The 21,818-nt window shown below is 39.3% G+C and overlaps 1 protein-coding gene across 1 annotated transcript in view; it reads left to right on the top strand.

Moving 5' to 3' along the window:
• The first annotated feature begins 271 nt into the window (after positions 1-271).
• unc5da (unc-5 netrin receptor Da) overlaps positions 272-21,818 on the top strand; it is a 73,030-nt gene continuing 51,483 nt past the window's right edge. The window contains exons 1-3 of the mRNA XM_056242211.1: positions 272-481; positions 14,721-14,864; positions 15,582-15,685. Of these exons, the coding sequence (XP_056098186.1) occupies positions 304-481; positions 14,721-14,864; positions 15,582-15,685 (426 nt within the window). The 5' untranslated portion in view covers positions 272-303. The remainder of the gene's footprint in view (positions 482-14,720; positions 14,865-15,581; positions 15,686-21,818) is intronic.

Raw genomic sequence — 21,818 nt, 5'->3', positions numbered from 1 at the left:
ACCTTCAGCTGCTTTAGGGCAGTTTCTACTTTATCTCTCGCTGTCACCGGCTCATGTGGTGCTCGTTTGAAAACGTCATCCAACCTGAGAGCGCTTTTCAAAGTGATTGACAGGCCAGTTAAGGAGTGAGTAAGCTTGCTTTCAGGGAACCCTGGCTGATATGTCTGATTATAGGAACTCGCAGATAGGTAGCTGTCATCCGAGTGGATTTGCTCGGTTAGACGTTCTAAACTAACGTTTCTCCTAAAGCTGACGCCTTATTCCTGAATGTTTGTTGCAGGGTCACGTGATGGTCTCTCAGCGATGTCTGGAACGCTGCCTCACTTCCTGCAGGAGCCCGATGATGCGTACATCGTCAAGAGCAACCCCATCAAACTGCGTTGCCGTGCACGGCCCGCCCTCCAGATCTTCTTTAAATGCAATGGGGAGTGGGTCCATCAGAACCAGCACACTTCCTTGGAACACACCGAACTAGGAACTGGTAAATACACACACTCTGTCCTTCACTTTAGTGCACATTCTGTCTGTTTCAAATACAAACATCTTGATGGGAGGGTTTTCTAGAATTTCAAATCCTACACCAGCAGACATTCGGCTCAACTTCTCCCGCCATTTCATCTTTCAGTTCACTGCCCATCAAACATAGTGTGCTATCTGTAAGAGCTTGAAAGAGACTGATTGTTGCATTTAGTGTTTGCTGGTGCAGATTTTGACAGCTGAATGGACTGATCCAGTGATGCAACACAGTGAAATATTACTTTCATCCCCCCTGTCAGATCAGTACTTGACCCAGCTGTGAATTGCTGCTTTATATTCAAAAACGTTTGAAAAGCAGCCTAGCTCATTTCAGGCATGTTTTTACCTTTTGTACTTATTTCTTTCATCTTTATCTGTTATTGATAAAAGAGACAACTGTTAGTGGCTGAAAAGATTTACAGATTTTGAATGCAACCTGTATTGAAAGCTTTCAAATAGACTGCTAGCGAGGACAAAAGCTGACTTTTTGTTGCTTATGTTAGACAATAGACCGGACGTCATTCACTTCCGATGGAGAGTTCAGTGTCAATGTGAATATTTTACACAGTATGCAATCATCATACATCATATCAATCAATGTGCAAACAGTGAAAGTTGTCAGTACATTTAAATTTACATTTAGCAGATGCTTTTATCCAAAGCGACTTACACATGAGGAGAACAAATGAGGAGAACAACAGAAGCAATCAAATCAACAATATGCAAGTGCTGTGACTAGTTCCAGTTAGTCTAACACAGTACATGTAGCAAGGTGTATATATATATATATATATATATATATTTTAATATTAATTATAGAATAATGAGTGTTAGTATTAACGGGTCACGTGTTGACGAAAAAGCTTGCAAGCTTCTGGAGGGCACATCTGAAGTAGTGAGTTTAGGTATGGGGGAGCAGTGCCAGTGGTCGTTCTGTAGGCACTAGACGAACATTAGTGCCTTGAATTTGATGCGAGTGGCTATTGGCAACCAGTGCAAATTGATGGAGAGGTGTGACATGCTCTCTCTTCAGCTCGTTAAATACCACTCTTGTTGCAGCATTCTTTATCCATTGCAGAGGTTTGACAGTACATGCTGGAAGGCCTGCCAAGAGAGCATTACAGTAGTCTAGTCTGGATAGTTCAAGAGCTTGGAAAAGGAGTTGTGTTGCATGCTCCGATAGGAAGGGGCTGTTCTTCCTAACGTTGTACAAGGCAAATCTACAGGATGTCTGTGAAGTTTAACTGATCATCAATCACATCTCAGAGGTTCCTGGCTGTCTTGGAAATAATTATGGATGACAAACCTAGCTAAATGGAGAAGTTGCGATGAAGCGTTGGAATGGCAGAGATCACAAGCAGTTCTTTCTTTGCCAGGTTGAGTTGAAGGTGGTGGTCCTTCATCCAGTCCGAAATGTCTGTCAGGCAGTCAGAAATGCGAGCAGCTTCTGTCAGATCATCTGGCTGAAATGAGAGGTATTGTGTGTCATCAGCACAGCAGTGATAGGAAAAGTCATGTTTCTGAATGACAGATCCTAGTAATATCATGTAGATGGAGAAGAGAAGTGGTCCAGGCACTGAGCCTTGAGGCACCCCAGTAGCTAGATGTTGCCACTCAAACACCTCTGCCGTCCAAGACTCCCTGAAGAACCCAGGTAAGACTTGAATCACTAGAATTACGATTCCTGAGATGCCCATTGTCATGAGGGTTGAGAGGAGGATCTGGTGGTTAACCGTGTCAAAATCAGCAGACAGATCCAGCAAGATGAGTAGTGATGATTTGGAAGCTGCTCTTGCCAATCTCAGAGCTTCAATTACAGAGAGCAAGGCAGTCTTGGTTGAGTGGCTGCTTTTGAAACTAGACGGGTTGTTGTCCAACCAGTAGAGACTTGTTTGAACACAACTCACTCAAGTGTTTTAGCAAATGGAAGAAGGGATACTGGTCTTTTATAATGGATATAATGGATATAATGGTTTAAAATAATGGTTTACAAAATAATATATAATGGATGGTTATGAATGAGGTCAGAATTATGCTACCGTTGAGAAGTTTGAGGTAAGTTCGATTTAAAATCGATCGGTTTTGTTCATTAAATGTGTGCACTGAATCGATCAAAAGAGACCATAAAGGCATTTATAATGTTTATTTATAATGTATGTGGCTAGCTATACATTCATCTTACCAGTCAGTAAGTAGATGGTTACTCTCACTTTTCGCGTCATAATAAGAGGAAAATAAAAATAATACCTATTGTTTTTCCTGGTGAGAGTGTGTTTGCAAACAAATTGAAGTTATTGCTGCCACTACGGGGTGGATTGTGCATTGTCATATTTGTCATTTTTCTCATATTTATTGCTTCACTTAGCGATTTGGCTTTTTTTGGATGAAAATGTGGTGTTAAATTAGATTTCATAACATTCAATATCCATATTTACATTATTTGATTTAATTTAAAAGAAAATACTATGTAACCTAGAAATCACTTTATTTCCTTCATTATTTTTTCACATACTGCAGTGCAGTGAAACAGGTCTTATGGTGCACTTATAACAAGGACAATCACCTGGAGTTACATGGGGTTAAGTGCCTTGCCACAGGCACAATAGTGCTTGGATTGGCCCTTGTGGGGTTCAAACCTACAGCCTTTTCGTTATTATTCCACACCTTTAACCACTAGGCCACACCACCCCATTGTAAAGTAGGAGGAACCTACTGCTTATAAATATAACATCAGCTCACATGCTGAAACCCCCTAGGCTGATCTCGGATCATCTGCTAAAATAAACATCCACCTCAAATGTGATGTTGCATGTGCCCAGCTTGCTATCTCAGCTTCCTCTTAGCACACTTACAGAGATCTTCTATCCGTGCCCGGCATTGACTATTGAGTCTCAGCAGGTTGTTGGACTGCCTAATCATCTCTGTACATCTGTGAGGCTCCGTTGATTAAGACCAGGCTCCCTCGGTCCAGCACAGATACGCTCAGATCGCATCTCTCTGGCGGCAAAGCCGATAAATCAAACTCGGAGAGCAGGAGCAGCGGTGTCCTTGGACTACCTGCGTGCCTGCTCGGATTATTTGTCCTGCTAGGCTGAATGGAATCACTCACGGATGGATGGTTGGTAAATCTGTCAGTACTTTTGAAGTGATGCACTTTTGTGAAGACTGGTAAAGACTGTAAAACCACAGTGCGGGACAGGACGAGGTTGGTGCGGTCAATGTGTCTCGGAGACTTACATATGGACATAAATAAACCCATTTTACCTGCCTAATGTTAACAAAAGGGGTTTATGTGAATCAGTTGCACAAGTGCTGGATCATAAAACAGTGTCGTTCACGTTACAGTAAATATCACCCAGGGTTTGTTTGTTTGCATCATTTCAAACATTTGGGTTTGGCTCTGATTCCAGAACAAAGAATTACAGGCATTAATAGAGATGTAAAAGGAAAGCTCCGGCTTTACCGCCTCATGTTCAATGAACGCCGTCAGGAAGAGCGGCCAGCTTGCAGGTCTGCAGCTTTCAGAATCAGCCAGCTCTATTTCCTTTCTGTGGCCAAACACACAGACACAGCAGAGCTGGCTAACAGGACTGGACACCACTGAGATTCTCTGGCATACTAACAGAATCACGCAGAAGCAGGACAGTGTGATCACCTCCCAAGTTCCAACGTCATTCACAGCTCTGTTTGCTACTAATGCAACTCTGTTTGATCATAAACACAAGCTTCAAAACCTGTTACTACAATTGTAATTTAATGTAGAAATGTTAAAGAAATTGTTCACCCAGAAATGAAAATTGTCACCCTCATGTCGTTACAAACCTTTATAACTCTATATCTTCTGTGGAACACAAAAGAAGGAAGTTTGGGATGGAATGAGGGTGAGTAAATAATGACAGAATTAAATTTTTTTGGGTGAACTACTTCTTTAAAATCGGCATGATTGCAGCGATAGATTTTTCTTCCCCATTGTGACGTATATCTGAGTAAAATGGTTTCTTGAATAAGAAAAAATTGCCTGTGAACATAACAGAAGAGATGTTGTTGCAAGTTGGAGGGGAAGTTCATTTTAATAAAGATTACTAGGGCACGTGAATTCAAAAAGATGCGCACAGATTAATCATTTATAATAAATACTGCAATATTTGGTTTTTTTTTTTGTCCATTTGGTCTTGATTTAGGTGTGCCACTTTTTTCTGCACATCTTTAAAAATATAATAGGTGGCCTTTGTAGATTGGAATAAGAATTGTTAGCATTGTGCGTGAGCTAAGAGAATGACGATGAGTGGTTTTTTTTGGGTGACGACTGATGATCGTCAGGTGTGCGACCTTGCAGACACACCTCAGGTGATGGCGGTTCACTATGTGGTCAATGATTCATAATTCAGTCATGATGTGTTCACTGAGAGTGTGCATCGTGCACCTGTGCCTGATAAAATGTGCCGGTTTCTTTAATAATTATGAGGACTGTGGTGGCTTTTATGCTGGAGCTTCATGAAAATGTATTTGAGAGTGCTCTGTGAGCTGCAGAGCCCGTGAGGTTTCAGTTGCTCGTGTTGCCTGGGGCGATAATCCTCTTGGCTGCAAATGACTGTAATGTTAAAGGTATTGTTCTGACATTATTTACTTGGCTGCTGTATTCCAGGTCTTTTGAAGTTATTTGATAGATTTGTGTGAGTAACAGACTGAAATTACATCTTTATTCCCTGACAATATCCCTTCCATTGAGTTGATGGCACAAGAACAGTTACCAGTGATTTGAAAATGAGAAGCGAATCAATGAACGTTAATTTTGTTCATGTATCAGACTGATTCAGATAATTTGCATACTTGCTAATTCATTGATCTATTTACTGTGGTTCTTGAGTTAAAATTATTTCCCACACAACTGCTATTATCTCCTGTACGAGTGAGTTGAGTTGAACTTAAGAGCTAAATCAATGAATGAACCATTCTTTTGAGTCAGTTCTTTTTAACGAACCAGTTGATTTTGTTCACAAATCAGACTGAACTTTTTTAATGATTGATTCTCAAATTAGACTAATTCATTCTGCAATTGGAAGTTGAATTGTTCAGCTTACTGATTCATTGATCCGGTTACAGCAGTTCTCAAATTCAATGATTATATGTTTCTCCTTTAAGTGAGTGAGCTTAAAGGGGTCATATAATGCCATTTTTGTACAAGCTAATATGATTATTTAGGGTCTAAATTAAAAGTTTGTAATATTATGGATTATGAATTATATTGAGAACGTCGTACATGGAAACCATGCCGTAATGTACCCTGAGTGTAAACCTTAGACGCATTCATCGTGAAGCGTGCAGCTAGCAATTTGCAAAGATATAAATATTAATATAAAGGTTAATAAAACGTTACACTCACTTCAGTTGTTCTAGAGGTTCAGCAGGAACACGAATAGCTGGTACAGATCCTTTTTTTCATGAGCAGCTTCTTAGCAAAACCAGCTTTATACTGACCCTCGTTTATAAAGCAGTCTGGTGAGAAATGATTCGCGCAAACATGAAAGCATTGACGTTCCTCGTGGGGAATATTCCCTTCGAAAACAAACTCAGCCACTGCGTCTTCAGCGGTTCGGATTTAGGAACATTAAAATGACTGCTGGGTTCCTTATTGCACCCAAGAACAGAACACCACAATCGCTTAGATGCAATTCTGCTCATAGACAGTGCTCCAGCATATCAACAATGACCGCGCCGGTCCGCGCGGACTATGATTGACAGCTGGCTCACGAGCGAGGGCGGGTCTGTGTTGAAACGCTGCTGTCATTCAACAATCGCGGGAGGGGCGTCCAATCGTGTGACGTCACACGGTCGAACGGCTCGATTTGAGGCAGGGGAAAACATATAAGGAGATTAAAACAAAAACACTGGATGGATTTGTATCATTTTATGATGGTTGTGTACAGGCACTGCCAACACACATTTCAGTACAATCAACTTGAAGAAGTGCATGTACCATTATATGACCCCTTTAAGAGCTGATTCAATGAATGAATCATTCTTCTGAGTGGGTTCATTTCAATAAATCAGTTGACTTAGTTCACAAATCAGACTGAACAATTTGTTAATGAATCAGACTGATCAATTCTCAAATTGGGCTAATTCATTCTAGAGTTGGAAGTTGGATTATTCAGCTTACTGATTCATTGATCCTGTTCATAGACTGTAAAAAAAGATGGACGACGCCCCTTCACTCTCTTCCATGGTGAAAACTGAAGCCGTCAAAGTCCTAATATGGTGCTGAGATCTTGCGCAGATTTGGGACCTGCTTCTGCGCAGTAGTGAGCGCGGTACCCAAGTCTGTGCAGTATTGAGCAGAAAGTAAAGCCACGATATCAAGGTCCTGTCCTCACTCTCGCAGAAACCGTTTTGACTCGCAGAACAACTCATTATGTCAGTGTGAAATAAACAGTTATGGTCATGTAGAATTTAAAGCTGAAGCTCCAATCCCCTCCCGAAAATCCCCCAAAAAGTCAGTTGGTGCCTAAGTGACTACTTCATTTAGAGAAGCTGTCAATCATGATGTCACATTCCCGTTTTTAGAGCATCAAATAACTAACTAAGACCAAACTTATTTTAAAAAACAAACACATAAATTGACATCAGCGTGAAAAAAACGACCTAAAATGACAGAAAACATATTTGGAAAAAATTCATTTGAAGTGTAATTTGATTTAGTTTCCATCTCGTTCTTTTGACTTGAGGCGGGCTTTATGACCTATACTGGGACCAGGCACCGGCGGGCGATCGAGACACTTTGGCTTCACTTTTCAGGACTTGTGCGGCACGCTTGATCCCGTTACAGAGGTTCTTGGGTTCAAAATACAATTATCTATGTGATTATCACCAAACTGCTGAGAGTTGGACTTTAGAACTGAATCTTTTCTTTTCTTTTTTAAGTCTGTTCTTTTAATGAACCAGTTTTATCCTTTTCACAAATCAGACAGAATGACTCAATTTTCTGGGTGAACCGTTCCTTTAATAAAGCCCGGAGCTGAAATCATGTGTGTATAGATATTCAAAAAACTGAATGAAATATTTTCTTTTGGCCACCACAGGAAGTGCCTCACCGGCCAACACTCAACCTGTTGTCATGGTGATGGAAATGGGCTGAAAGAGAGCAGGAGGGCAGGGCAGAGCAGAACAACAGTCAACCAGAGCAGCATAACCCCACTGCTCACTGATCAATACAGATCACACGGCTAAAGCTTCTGATCCTACTACCACTGAGAAAGAAAGATAGACAGACTGAGAGGAAAAAAGAAAAGAGAGAGGAGAGATTTATTTGGAGCGCGATAACGATAGAGATCTGCCAAAGGAGAGATTTAAGGAGTGGAACGAAGTGATGGGCGGAGAAAGATGGAGGGTGAGGGGGAAATGAAGGGAAAAAGGGTGACATTACTGAGATTTAAGGGGAAGAGGGTGCAAGAAGTGGATGAAAAGACTAGGAGGAAGAGTTAAAGGGGTAGTTCACCCAAAAATGAGACTTCATCTTCTCATCCTCATGTTGCTTCCGATCCTGTATCACTTTTTTCTTCAGTGGACCACAAAAATTCAGAAATTCTTAAGAATGTTCATAAAGCATATTGTGATTAAGGTCTTGTCAAGGTCATAAAAAGTATGCAAACGCACCATAAAATAGTCCATACAACCATTTCCAACAAATTTTTTTTGTGCCTTTTCAGAGCTTGACAGTATCAAAAAGTAATTTAAACACCGGTGTTGTGCTGAATTCTGTGACCCACTGAGTTATGTGACCCTAGTGGCCGCTGTATTGATCTAATCCTAATCCCAATCCTAGCCCTACTGTCCTTACATTATGTGTAAATAAACTTGCGACAACACCAGTATTATCGATAACACCAGGGTGGGGGGTTGTATATAATTTATTAATATGGGGGTATTGAAATTGCTTTCGAATTCACGCTTGCATAAACTCTGTGTATAGGGAGTGGCTTTACTGACTGCACATTTTCAGTTTATAATTATACCGTCTGTTGTCCAACTGAACTAAATGTTTTTTATTTCTATGGGGGCAGTGCCATGGTGGCCAAGTAATGTAATTGGTGTACATCCGAACACGGCGTAACACCGGTAACACCTACTACCGCAGCATGCCTAGCATAAAAAGTCTAAGAAATATCTGCTTCTGTGTTCCACCTAAAAAAAAGAAAGTCAAACAGGTTTGGATCGACATCTGGGTGAGTAAATGATGACAAAAATGTTCATTTTGTGGGTGAACTGTCTCTTTAAAAGGTCACTGTATGGTGAACATCCAGTGGGCTGATGGGTAAACAGGAGATAGATAAGAGAAGACACTTGGAAGGCAACTACAGAGGGAGGGAAAGAAGGGCACAGCTAGAGATGGAGAGTGAGATGGTCCTCACCTGCTGTTCGGCGACTGCAAGAGGGATTGACGTCCAGCATTCTGCATTAAGATCACAGCTAGCCCACTGCGCCATATCATCTACCGCCAACAGAGATAGACAGACACAAGACCAGATGCATTGAGATCAGAGAAGGACAAAGACGATGAAGAAAAAGAGAAGAGAGGGAATTCGAAAGAGATGGAGGAAAGGAAAAGAAAAAATGCAAACCCTTACGAATCCTCGGGGCTGAATGCGCTATACATGAGCGAGCGAACAACATCAAAATGAGCTGTAGCTGCAATCCAGGATTATAAACAGTAACTGTTTAGACTCCTCACAGACATGTTAACAAAGGGCTTTGATTCAGGATTAGCAGTTGCAGTGTCAGTCAAGACTTCTAAAAGGGATTTGAGCACGTTTTCAGTGTCACGTCGCACAAATACGTCCGTAATGCAGTTTGAAGCACTTCCCGCATGTGTCACTGACTAGCATCATTCATCTACGTGGTCATTTGCAGTTGTTTATCCTTGAAGTGGCCACATATATATACTCAGACTTACATACACACTGTGTGTCTAGGATCAGAAGGTTCACAGGGACGGCACAGATCTCCGATGGCTTGAGATTGAGCTCAAAGCCAACAGACGGACAATATCCACACACACACACACACACAGCTGCAGCCCGACAGCTGCCAGCAGTAGGAGAGGGATCAGATATGTTGGTTTCTGCCAAGCCCTAGGAGAGAGAGGACACTTTGGATGAGGCATCTCTGGACGTGCGGATCCAGACACTGAAACATTGTTACTGTTGTGAGAAGCAGATTCGGTTCTCCAAATCTCTCCCAGGCCTCTCCACTGCCACTCAGCAACAAGCCACAAGCCAGATCTCGGCACTGACACAAACACTGCTCTATCTCCAAATGCTGGAACAGGAAAAGAGAGGAAAGGAGGGATGAGGACCATGGGCGAGCAAACACCAACAAAGCTGCCACTGACTCTCTCGGAGGCTCCAACTCTGAATCTGGTGTGAAAAGTACATTGAAAAAAAGTAGGATGAAGACGAGAGCCTGCTTGGAAAGCGGAGAAGGAATACATGGAAGCTTTGGGACCAGGAATTAGAGGAGGAAGAAAAGAAAAAAAAAAAAGAGGAAATTGACTTATTTTTTCTTTCTCTTGGATGGAAAAAGCTTCAGTGTTTTCAAGGTCAAACACAGTATAATAGCAGTGTAAATTTGGCATATGAATCATTTTTTGAACCGGCCTTTTTATGTTTGAACTGAATAGATTTGCAAAGCATGAAAATGTATATATTTTTTTAGAGTAATAGAAAACATTTTTATTTTATTTTTTTCCGATATAAAAGTGTTTCAGTTTTAAAATAAGAAGGCTTTACATTTTCCACACTAGTTTACATAAATCAGTGGTGGGCTGTATTTAGTGTATTTAACTTAATTGTATTTACCTTTTTTTTTTTTAAATCTCTTACCATCTTCATTTCCAGAAACCATTGAACATTGACACAGCACTGGAGCATTGACACTGCATAAGCCTGACTGCTTGTCAAACATAATGTTTTTTAATATTGCATGAACAAATCAAATAAGACATTCCCAGCGATGCATGTAATCACAAGAAGGAGAATTCCGCTTAGAACCAGCACAGGATGCGAAAGAGCTCTGTTCCTGATGGATGCTCAGACATTTCAGCAGTTCATTGTTGGCACAGAGCTTGGCGCAAGTTCAGGAATACAAGATGTCTGTGTGTTTACATGTACAATACAAAGAAATAAATAAATAAAATAACTGAAACTCTCTGAAGAAGCCAAGTGTGTATTAGAGCCACTCCAGAGAGCACTACAACAGGGTTTTGGAAGCACTATAGATGTGTATCTGTAATCCATGGCCTCAAGGTCTTTGGCAGCCATGACGGGATGTCACATTTGGTTGGTTTGTTGGAGATTTTCTTCTTTCTACTCTAATGGATGCATCAGAAACAATGGGTTTACTATCACATATGCCAGGGCCTATGTGTTGCCTGTAAGGCCACACACAACACTGGCATCAACTCCTGCGCTCTCCATATGCCTCACATTCATAATCATTAGTCATGCTTTACTGTTTTCTACTTTTCTTTGTCTGTATACACACACTCTGTCTCTGTCTGGGGCCTGAAATGATGATTTATATGGTTTATTTAAAGTCAACGGTGCCTCCAGTGAAACCGTTTCCTCAGTGGCAGCACTTTGTCCGAGCAGTCACACTCAAGCTTCTTGTTTGTGTAGTTCCAAACTTGGCTTGGGCATCTCGATTCCTCTGAGTATCTGTGGACGAACGCTGGAAGGTTCCAGTTTCTTGGCTGCATCCCCGGGGGCGGAATTGGATGCGACAGAATCTGTATCTGAGGTGCTGTGTACATATCTTCTTGCCAATAGCAATGAATTGAGAAAATGTACCAGCCATAAATATTTCTTACAGGCTTTGAAATATATATATATATATATATATATATATATATATATATACTGTATATCTGTGTGCATATACAGTACTGTGCAAAAGGCACGTTAGTATTTTCACCCGGAAAAAAAATTGGTTTTAAGGCAGTTATTTATATCTTTTGCTATAGTGTGTCAAAAGGAAATATCAGTTTACATTTCCAAACATTCATTTTGCCATTGATTGTAATAATCCAGTGAGATTTTTGTATCCACAAGGAGTCTTACAACAGCCGGTGCTCCACCCGGAGATCTGATCTCATCGTCATCGAGTCTTGTCTGTAATTAGATGAAGAAACTGAGACTATTTTTTATTTTTTTTTGGTGATAGGATAGTATCAGATAGGATAGGGCTTTATTGTGATAGGATAGTAAGTGAGGTGGGAGACTGATTCGGTTAAGGTCCACGAGCCGGGTTTCAAACTCGGGTCGCCTGAAGTGCAGCAACGCTATATGTCGGCGCGCTGCCCACGAGGCTAAACGTTATTATTATTATTATTATTAATTATTATTATTATCATTGTTGAAAACCTTTGTGCTGCTTAATAGTTTTGTGAAAACCTTAATACATTTTTGGGACTCTTTAATGAATATTTAATGCAATTTATTTGAAATCATTTGTAACATTAGAAATGTTGTTACTTTTGATAATTGTAATGCATCCTTTCTGAATTAAAAATATGCACATAACAGAATCATTTAGAATACAGTTCAAATGATTGACTCAAAACAACCTGGGAGCAGAACTGAGAGACCATTAGCAAAGATGGCTAAGCATTGCTGAGCAACTGCCATTGAGACAAATGGGAAAGCTGACAGACATCTTTCTCCTGGTGTTATAGACCTTCCTGATCTCAACAAGTTATTTAGAGGTCTACTTTCTCTCAGTATTTACAGCCTGTATAACCCAGAATGCAGCTGTACAAGTGTTTCATTTCGTATTATCCACAGGAGACTTGACTAGGTATTGCAGGCTATGTATTCGGCAACGTCACATTATCCTTTGTATGTACTGCTCTCTATCGCAATAGTCAGCAGGGGGATTGTATTGGATGTTTTGGACAGGTATCTGGAGCTGGTGTGCTTTATTCAGGGAGTCTGCCGCTGCTACTACTGTCTTTTTTCCTCCTTTTGGCACAGGAAGCTCAGTTTCTGTTCTGCCAGTTGTGTTCTGTTCCCCACAGTCCTGTTTGAAAGATAATGATTCAGATTTAAAGGATTATAGATGCTTAGAGTCCTGACCTGACTCAGTCTCCCTTTATTTAGCAATACCCTTTTCATTTCAAATCCTCTCCGTCTCTCTCTCTCCCTCATATCTCACAGCCAAGCGTGGTTCTCGGACTGAGCAATTCCGAATTGATTTTCCATTGCTTACCTTAATATCGTTAAAGACGAGTCTCATTTTCTCTCAGCAGAGCAAATACACCCACAGAGACCCACACAGAGGCTTGCATTAACGCCACCGTCTGCGTCAGAGTTTCATACTCGTAATTCTCCCTCCGCTCACCCTTAATATAATTGTCTCTCTAATTCACAGTACGGTTTAATTTAAAAATGTTTTCACTTTTGTAACCATTATCTCGCTCTTCCATTTCGGGTCTCTCTTTTGCGCTGTGTGTCTTGACTCAACGCTCACCGTTAGGGGAAACATTGCACTGGCTCATATATTTTGGTTGCATTTTTGCAAAGCTTTCTGGGTTTTGGCTGAGAGAGGAGTGTAATCCACCACCTCAAACGACGCCTGCATAATTTAATGTTTGGTCGGCTCGACAACAGTACTAAAATTAGGCTTATGACAGGAAGAATACATTATAGAGCATTTTGGGATGAGAGCAGCCAGGTTGGAGAGGAGCCTGGGGAATGCTTTTAAGAACTCAGTCAAATTCTCTATTGGAAAATGTGCATTCTTCTTTAATATTTCCCTGTAATCCTGCTTTCTGACTCATACCATCTATAAGGTCTTTAATCGATTCCTACCTGGTCGTGGTTCTTGCAGAATCACAAGGGCTTGGTAAGTTCATTAAGGTTTTGTGATAAATATCCTACAGAATTCTACACAAAAGAAGCCCTTTTGGTCTTATGCAATATTGGAATTTGAAGGAAATGAGCGTTAGAGTGTTGCGGTACAAGCAAAGCTGTTTATTTGGAGCACCAACCCTCTCAGGGAATATGGCTTAACTGGCTTTTAATTTTAGTGTCTGCTATTTGTTAAACTCCATTTAAAGCTACTTTGAAACTTTTCATGTGGTAAGCTTTAAAATTCTATTACAATTACATTTAAGAGGTCATGTCTTTTTAAATATAATACCATCTGATGATATCATTCATTTCTTTCAATCAGAGTAGTGTGTATATGGGACCAAAAAACATTGGGGGTAGTTCAACCAAAATGTACTCGCCCTCAAGTAGTTCTAAACCTGTATGGATTTCTTTCTTCTGTTGAACACAAAATAATACATTTGGAAGAATATGGGTTACCAAACAGTTGATGGATCCCATTGACTTCCATAGTATGAAAAAAAAAATACTATAGAACTCAATGGGGTTCCAACACACACACACACACACACACACAAAGAAAATACCTAAAATTCCATCTAGTGTTTAACTGTATATTTTGTTACAACGCATTCTCACCCCAAGGCGTCACTAAAATGACAATTTTGACCATGCTTCAATATTCGACGCTTTAGGCACCCTTTAGCGTCAGTTACATGACGCGATCCTAGGGCGTCATCTTACTGACGCTTTACCTAAGCGTCAGTTAGATGACGCGGGTAGGTTTAGGTCTGGGGTAGGGTTAGGATTAGATAGCGTCATCTAACTGACGTTAAAGGTAAAGCGTCAGCAAGATGACGCCCTAGGATCTTGTCATGTAACTGACGCTAAAGGGTGCCTAAAGCGTCGAATATTGAAGCATGGTCAAAATGATTCCCAAGGCGTCAGTTTCATGACGCCTAGGGATGAGAATGGGCTGTTTGTTACTAAAAAATATGCAAAATGCCTTACATGGACTTCTGCACAGAGCCTTGAATCAGTGAATCGTGCGAGAGAGAAGCGTTAAGGAAAAGTTTTTGATTATTCAGTTCTCTGTGCAAACAAGATCAATAATTTTAACAGGTTACACTGCTGCTCTTTGGGAAGAGTAGCTCATTGCTGGAAATGCTGCATTGTTTTGGAAACAGTTGAGTTGCTGTTGCTGCAAAATGCAGTTAAGTAGTAGTAACACTGATTAGTACTGATTTACACAGCTTACACACAAAATTTGAATCAAGTCGATTTTTTTTTCTCAATCCTTCGTTTTTCCTTTCTGTGCAGGGCTGAAGATCCGTGAAGTGACGATAAATGTGTCCAGACAGCAGGTGGAGGACTTCCATGGACCAGAGGACTACTGGTGTCTGTGTGTGGCCTGGAGTCATCTGGGCACCTCCAAGAGTCGCAAAGCCACTGTCCGCATTGCATGTCAGTCTAATCATAGTCGGTTTTTTTAAATCACTTCCTTCTTTGAATTCTTACATTTTTATGATATTTAAATGAAATAGCTTTTTTGTACAGCACAAAATGAAATTGCACAAATATCATCTGCTATTGGTAAAAATAATCAGATAGCACCAGTGTTATTTTTAGTATTATTTATATACTATTATAGTATTTATTCATATTTTTATTAGCTTTTATATTAAGTTTGTCATTTTTAAAAGGGGTCATAGCATGGATTTTTTTTAACAAAAAAAAAAAACATATATATATATATATATATATATGGTAATCATTTTGTTCTATATATATATTGTGTGTGTGTGTGTGTGTGTGTGTGTATATATATAATATATATATAGAGAGAGAGAGGGAGAGAGAAAAAAAAACAAGATTTGTTATTTCAACCTTTATACCTTCAACCTCCGTTAAGCGACTGAATGCCAGTGGGCAGGACCCATAGTTCGATGATGAATAACTATTCGTCATGTCTTGCTCCTGAGGCAGTCATATGCAAATATATTTGCCCATCTGACATCACTTTAATAGTTCTATAAAGCTTTAATTTCTTTCTATTTCAGTTTTAGTTTTAGTAATTTTACCCCTGGCTTCACAGACCAGGTTTAAGCCTAGTCCCAGACTAAAATCCATATTTGAGCTGTTTTAACTGAAAGCAACTTTCTTTTTCGTTTCCATATATAGACCTGAGGAAGAATTTCGAACAGGAGCCACAGGGGATGGAGGTGCCGATCAATGGCATGATTGTTCTACACTGCCGCCCACCCGAGGGAGTGCCTGCAGCTGAGGTGAGTGGGTCACAGGGCCCCCTAACTGTCTGGATGTGTGATAGTTTATTCTATGGAACCAATTTTAAAAATACAAATCAATCAGTCAATGTTGATATTCAGTGCTCTGTTTGTGTTTTCATGCCTTATAGGCATTTGATGAGTATGCTTTCCCACGTATTAGGGATTGGTGGGGTTGTATTTATGAGAGAGTACGATGTGTGCATTATCATTATCGTAGTCAGGGTTATGGAACGACATATTCAAAAGTGCATTTGCATGCTCTGCACAGGCTCTACTATGCACATGGGGAGAATGGGTTGATGATTGGGGGGGGGGGGGGGGGCCTTCTCATTGCATTAACTTAGAAGATGTTTTGGGTCTGTTTTAAGAACTTTCTCCTTACTTTCTGTGTTTTTTTCCTTCTGTGTGTGCTTTTCAGAGCAAAAACTGCCCCCATGCTGTTCAGTTTCAGCTAGAGATAAAAGATTTACCTCAAATGGACAATTTGTGTTACTGTAGGGCCCTCGTCTTTCACTTGCTGGGTCACTCGCAAGGCCTTTTCTTTTATATGCATGAATGCCACAGACTTTGAATAATGCAGGCCGAATTCTACCCTCTGAACGGCTCTATCTATCTATCTATCTATCTATCTATCTATCTATCTATCTATCTATCTATCTATCTATCTATCTATCTATCTATCTATCTATCTATCTATCTATCTATCTATCTATCTATCTATCTATCTATCTGTCTGTCTGTCTGTCTGTCTGTCTGTCTGTCAGACATTGTAAACAAAAATCTCTGTTCTTGTCATAACTTTGGAATCTGCATTGGAGTTTGCAGAAGAAAGTGATACAGAATTCTGTGAGCATCAAAGAAATGTTCTGAGAGACCGCTCTCATGTTAATCTCAGTGACTCCAAGTATATAATATCGAACCTCCTACAGAGTTTTGTGACAAGCTAAGGAGAATATCCATGTGCTTAGTGGAAATCAAACTGGCAATTGCTTCTCATAAACCCAGTGTCATATTATTATCATCCCCCACGTTCTTGTGAGATGTTAAGTGATACCGCTGCGTCTGCCTCTCTGAGGCTGCTGACAGATTCCTTGTTTTTTGTTTGTTTTGTTTTATGTCCCTCTGTGTTCTTTGTAGTAGTTTCAGCAGAAGCAATACTTAAACTAGGCCACCATGAGCGCATTTCAACATCAGCTTTAAAAAAAAAAAAAAAAAAAACATATCAATTCGTGCCATCTGTCATGTTGGAAACCTATCCAAAATGGCTGATGTCTGTGATCTGGAGGGAAGCAGCCGTGCACCATCGCTACAGCTAATCAATAGGTACTAGAGCCAACATGGCGCTGCTGCTGAAAAGGATAGTCAGGCTTAGGCGATGTTTGAGACGGAGCCAAAATCCGGGTCCAGAGGTCTCTATGCCAGAAGGGTTTGTCGCTGGAGATTACAGGTTGGCAGCTGAACGCTCCCTCTGTAATCATCGCTGCTCAAAGTCTAAAGGTCGAGCCGAAGAACTCTACCACCGGTAGACATATGAGCCAAGATGGCTCCCCTGTCGGCTGGCTGATACCATCTTTGGACGGGACACAAGTCTGGCTGAGACTGGAAATTGATCAAGGGCTCGGAGAGCGTTGGCAGGTCGTGGCTGACACGCCACCTCTGCGCTTCTTACGGGTTAATTATTTTGCTCTTGATTCTGGTTGAGTGAAATGTGAAAACTTGATTAAATCGCTTGTATTAGATTTTTTTTCTTCTTTTTTCTGAAGACATTTGCGAAAGGTCACAGGCTCATAACAATTTTGTCATTGTTTATTCTGGCATATGTCATCCTTGTCCTTTGTTTGTTTTACCGCTTGAATGGAAACCTGTTTAGGAATTATCATTTCCCTGGAGCTATAAGATCATCCCTGTTGAATAATGAACGTAACATAATTAAAACAATTACACCAACAAGGAAATGAAAGTGCGATATTAACTGTCAAAGTAAAGTTCATACAGATTACTCACAGCTAAGATGGGAGAAAAAAAGGCTCTCAATAACTTTGAGAGACCAGACCGATCATTAAGCTCATATTAACTTCACAATCCTCACCCAGCGACGCAATTAATCATTCAGTCTGATGAAGCAAAGTCATTTAAAGTGCTTAAAATTTAATTATTCAGCAATAAACGCAGCACGGCCCGCGCTGTCAAGAGCAAGATGAGGAAGAAGGACGCGTCCGGCCCGTTCTACGCTCGCATCCGAAATAGCGCAGTTGGATTTGGAAAGTTCATTTCTTTAATGTGATTCGGTGAAAGTCACCATAGCGTCCATAAGGGGCTGCAGACTTGATTGAAGCAAAGTGATGCAAAGGGACATTAATGAAACTGGAACTTAATTGAGTAGGATTGAACAAACCCGGACGAGACCTCCTTTTGTAATTGCCTTCTTGTCACTTTCACTTTCCGTCTAAATGAATGTAAATCTAGAGGGTGATTTTTGCCCAGAATGACGATGTTATGAGGTGTTGTACCCGTTTCAGGGCTAATTGGATTGACCTGTAAGAGACGTGCCGTATTCAGTGTTGAGAATGAGTCTGTTTTTGGACGTAGCCACCCGGAAAGTGTGTTCATGTTGTTGGCCTCTAGAACTTGTCAGCATAACAATATGATTAACTGCAGTTGTCACCAGTGTTTATTTTTACACTTTTCCGTCTTGACAAGAATGTAATCAATATCATCATGTTCATTAATTTTGGTCCATTTTACTTGGACTAAAATGACTTTTAAAAAGTTTAGCCAATATTTTTTTTAATGATAATTTTTGCCAACAAAAATAAAAACATTTTCCAAAATGAATTGCTTTAAACATGTATTTGAGTTTTCTGATGTATTAGCTACTCTTTAGAAGTTGTGTTGTGAGTTCTCCATGCTTCAGAGAGTGCAATTAATTGTAAGTTTTTTTTACAGACTGTTTGAACTATTACATGTACCATGTTATTAAAAAAGTTCAATCTAAAAAAAATCTATCATAAGCATAAAATTTTTGACCATAAAATGGTAGAAATAGGGTCCAAAACAACTCTAAACATCTTTTACTTTCATTGCAAAATAGACATTTTTCTAATATTTTCTTTTGTGTTTTACAGAAGAAATAAAGTCATAGGTTTCTGATTAGCCATTTTAAGTTCAATTTACTTAATGTTCAACAATTTGTTAAACTGAATTGTAAAAATCTAGAAATTTGCATAATTCATATACAATGCCTTTGTTACTCAGGAAACCCAAGTTAAGAGTAGGCTACTTGATTGGTTTGAGTACCATTTTGTCAAGAAAAAGTTTTTGAGTTGGGGCAATTCAAGACTTTTCAATCATTTCCTCCACTTGTGCAGTTATCATTCTCCTTAGTTGCATTTACTCATTTTCTAAGTCATCTTGAATGTTGAATTGTCAACAACACTAGAAATTTTAAGAGAACATCACATAAGTTGCCTTTATAAATTGATGTTGATGTCCTAATGGTAAAACAGTCTCCATTATGGTGATTAGTGTTCCATTTGGTTGGGCTCTTGGAACTTCATTTATATCACTAATTCTCTTCCTCGTGATGCAGTGATGCAGAAATCACAGTTAGGCTATTTGTGGTTTCAAAGGAAGAGAAGTAATAAATATGTTGCTTTTGAAAGATGACCTAACTTCTCACTAAATCACTAACTAATCTACATTTCATGTTAAATTATGGTCTATTAAAATTGTATTGCCAACACATCGTAAACACCATACTATTTTGAAATATCAAACATTAGGGTCCTTTTGGGTCAACCTTGCTTGAGTCACACACATACATCGATATTCACCATGCAAAGCTCAACAATGGTAACCATTAAATTCATTTTTAAATGAATAAAACTCTGAGGATTACAAAACAGTTTATTTGTTGTATTTATTGTGCTAATACTGACACAAGACGGCAAATAAAATTGTCAAATAAAGCCAAAAAAATAATAAAACAAAGCAATTGCTTAATTTATTCATGCCGCAATACAGAGTAAACTGTTACTCAGAAAAATTATTAAGTAAAACTCAGAAACCAAATTATGAAAATTTCCCTCACTGAATGAATTTTTCCACCACAGAATGCTATTAACCCTCTGGGGACCAGAAACGCGCCGGCGCGTTTTGCTCGTTTTTTTTCACATAGCAGAAAAATAGACTTAAAGTACTACCATCATTTCTGTTCATATAGAGTTAAGAAATATGAAAAAATAATCTGGTAAATGTCTACTTTTTTATGTGCCCACATACAATCGAAATAAAATATTGTGCTTTTGTAAAATAAAGAAAATAAACAGGGTGTGCGTTCTGCCTCTCAGTCACCGTGAACTTTTTTTCTGGAGCACGTCTCTAATCTTCAACACAACTCAGCTAATACTATTCACCCAGCCATAAGCAATATATCTTTTAAATCATTTGAGTTTGTACTTTTAAATGATCCGATTCAAAACTAAAATGATTATTCTCCGTTTATGTCATCTATATAAAAAGAGAGACGTGTCAGCCCGTCTCATTATCGTTCTCTCAGCTGATTATCTCTGGTAATGTGACACGCCCACGGAGAGCACGCGCTATTCAAACGCAAATATGTGAAGCAACACATTGAGACGCGTTAACGCCCATAAACTCTGAAAACACACATTATTTTTTAGTCAGATTAATCTACTGTCGTCTTGCGCGGCTATATGAGGAACAATCCTGGGACATTTACCACTGGGTTTATTTTCACTTCGAGGATGAACAGATTCAGCTGAGAAGTAAGTGTTTTTTGCAAGTGCTTTGTTCTAATCGCGATATGGAATAATGTTAGTGTCTGTAAACGGAAAAATAGCATACTGTTTAAAATGTGAATCATGTGTGTGTGTGTGAATGAATGAATGAATGAACGCACAGATACGCACTGTTACAGACTAAATAACAGACAACATTTCGTTGACTCGTTTTGGATAAAGTTTTTACTCTAAAATAGACATCAAATAAGCTTTTTTTTGGAGTTTCTGCTCATATGTTAAATATATAGTATGTTTTGTCAATAAACTAATCAACTAAGATGTTATAGTGTTTGTTCAAGCTATATCAAAATAATGAATCCTCAACTTTGAAATATGTATGATCAAACTAAGACATTTATGGAGAAAGACAATTTTCTTTTCAAGATGTTTCCAACTCTAACTTTGAACTTTGAACTGAAATAAAACCATGTCTATATGGTGAAGGGTGTGTGATAGAAGTGCCCAGACGTATGCACCCTGTATTTTCCTTATATAAATCCAAACAATCTAAAAGCCATTCTTTTTTAAATCTCCTCATTCTTTGTGCAAGGCTCCTGTAATGATAGGGCCTGATAGCACCTAATAGGGCCATTATGGGGAGGGTCTTTGTCTTTCTCAGGTGTGGAATGCCACACATATTAATGAGAGATCACGCCTCCTGCATAAAGCTTTCTCAAACAAAACACGTCATTAAAAATGTAAAAGACTTTATTGACTTATCTGAATGAGTAGTCAGGATGATTCTCACATAGTTTTGGAGCAAATATTCTAGGCTATGTGATACAATTTTCAAAAGTCTTGTGAAGAAATAATCAATATGTGTTTTGTGGTCTTATTTCAGCAACTTTCATTTTTATTTTTTTCAATAACCACGCATAAACATTATTCTATTAAAAATACAAACATGTACATACATGTTGCTCAGATATCATGGTAGCCAAGTTTGTGCTATATAGAGTGAATTTACACCTTTGCCATTAACATGTTTATAAATAACTGAAAAAAGCACAAATGTCAGTGCATGTCAAAACATCTCAAGGGCCTCAAAAACACTCTGGTCCCCAGAGGGTTAAGCACAATACATTATTAGAGATGTGCTGGAATTGACACTGTGAGAATATTCATGACTTTCAGGGGGAATTTTTTTTTTTTTCCTGTTAGACATTGTTAGACAAATTAAACTAATGAGAGAGGGAGGAAAAATGTACTTTAAGAGAGTTTATTTTCTGAAAGTGCACGAGGTCAAAAATGCCCATAGATTATGAAGAATCACCTATATTTAGGATACATTTGACTGAGCTAATTAAACCGCTATCATAGCATTTCAG

This window comes from Rhinichthys klamathensis, unplaced genomic scaffold, assembly GCF_029890125.1.
Source record: "Rhinichthys klamathensis goyatoka isolate OS25496 unplaced genomic scaffold, OSU_Roscu_1.1 h1tg000709l_1, whole genome shotgun sequence".
Classification (NCBI taxonomy): domain Eukaryota; kingdom Metazoa; phylum Chordata; class Actinopteri; order Cypriniformes; family Leuciscidae; genus Rhinichthys; species Rhinichthys klamathensis.
Note: the sequence above shows the minus strand (reverse complement) of the source record. Positions and strands in the feature narration are given on the sequence as shown.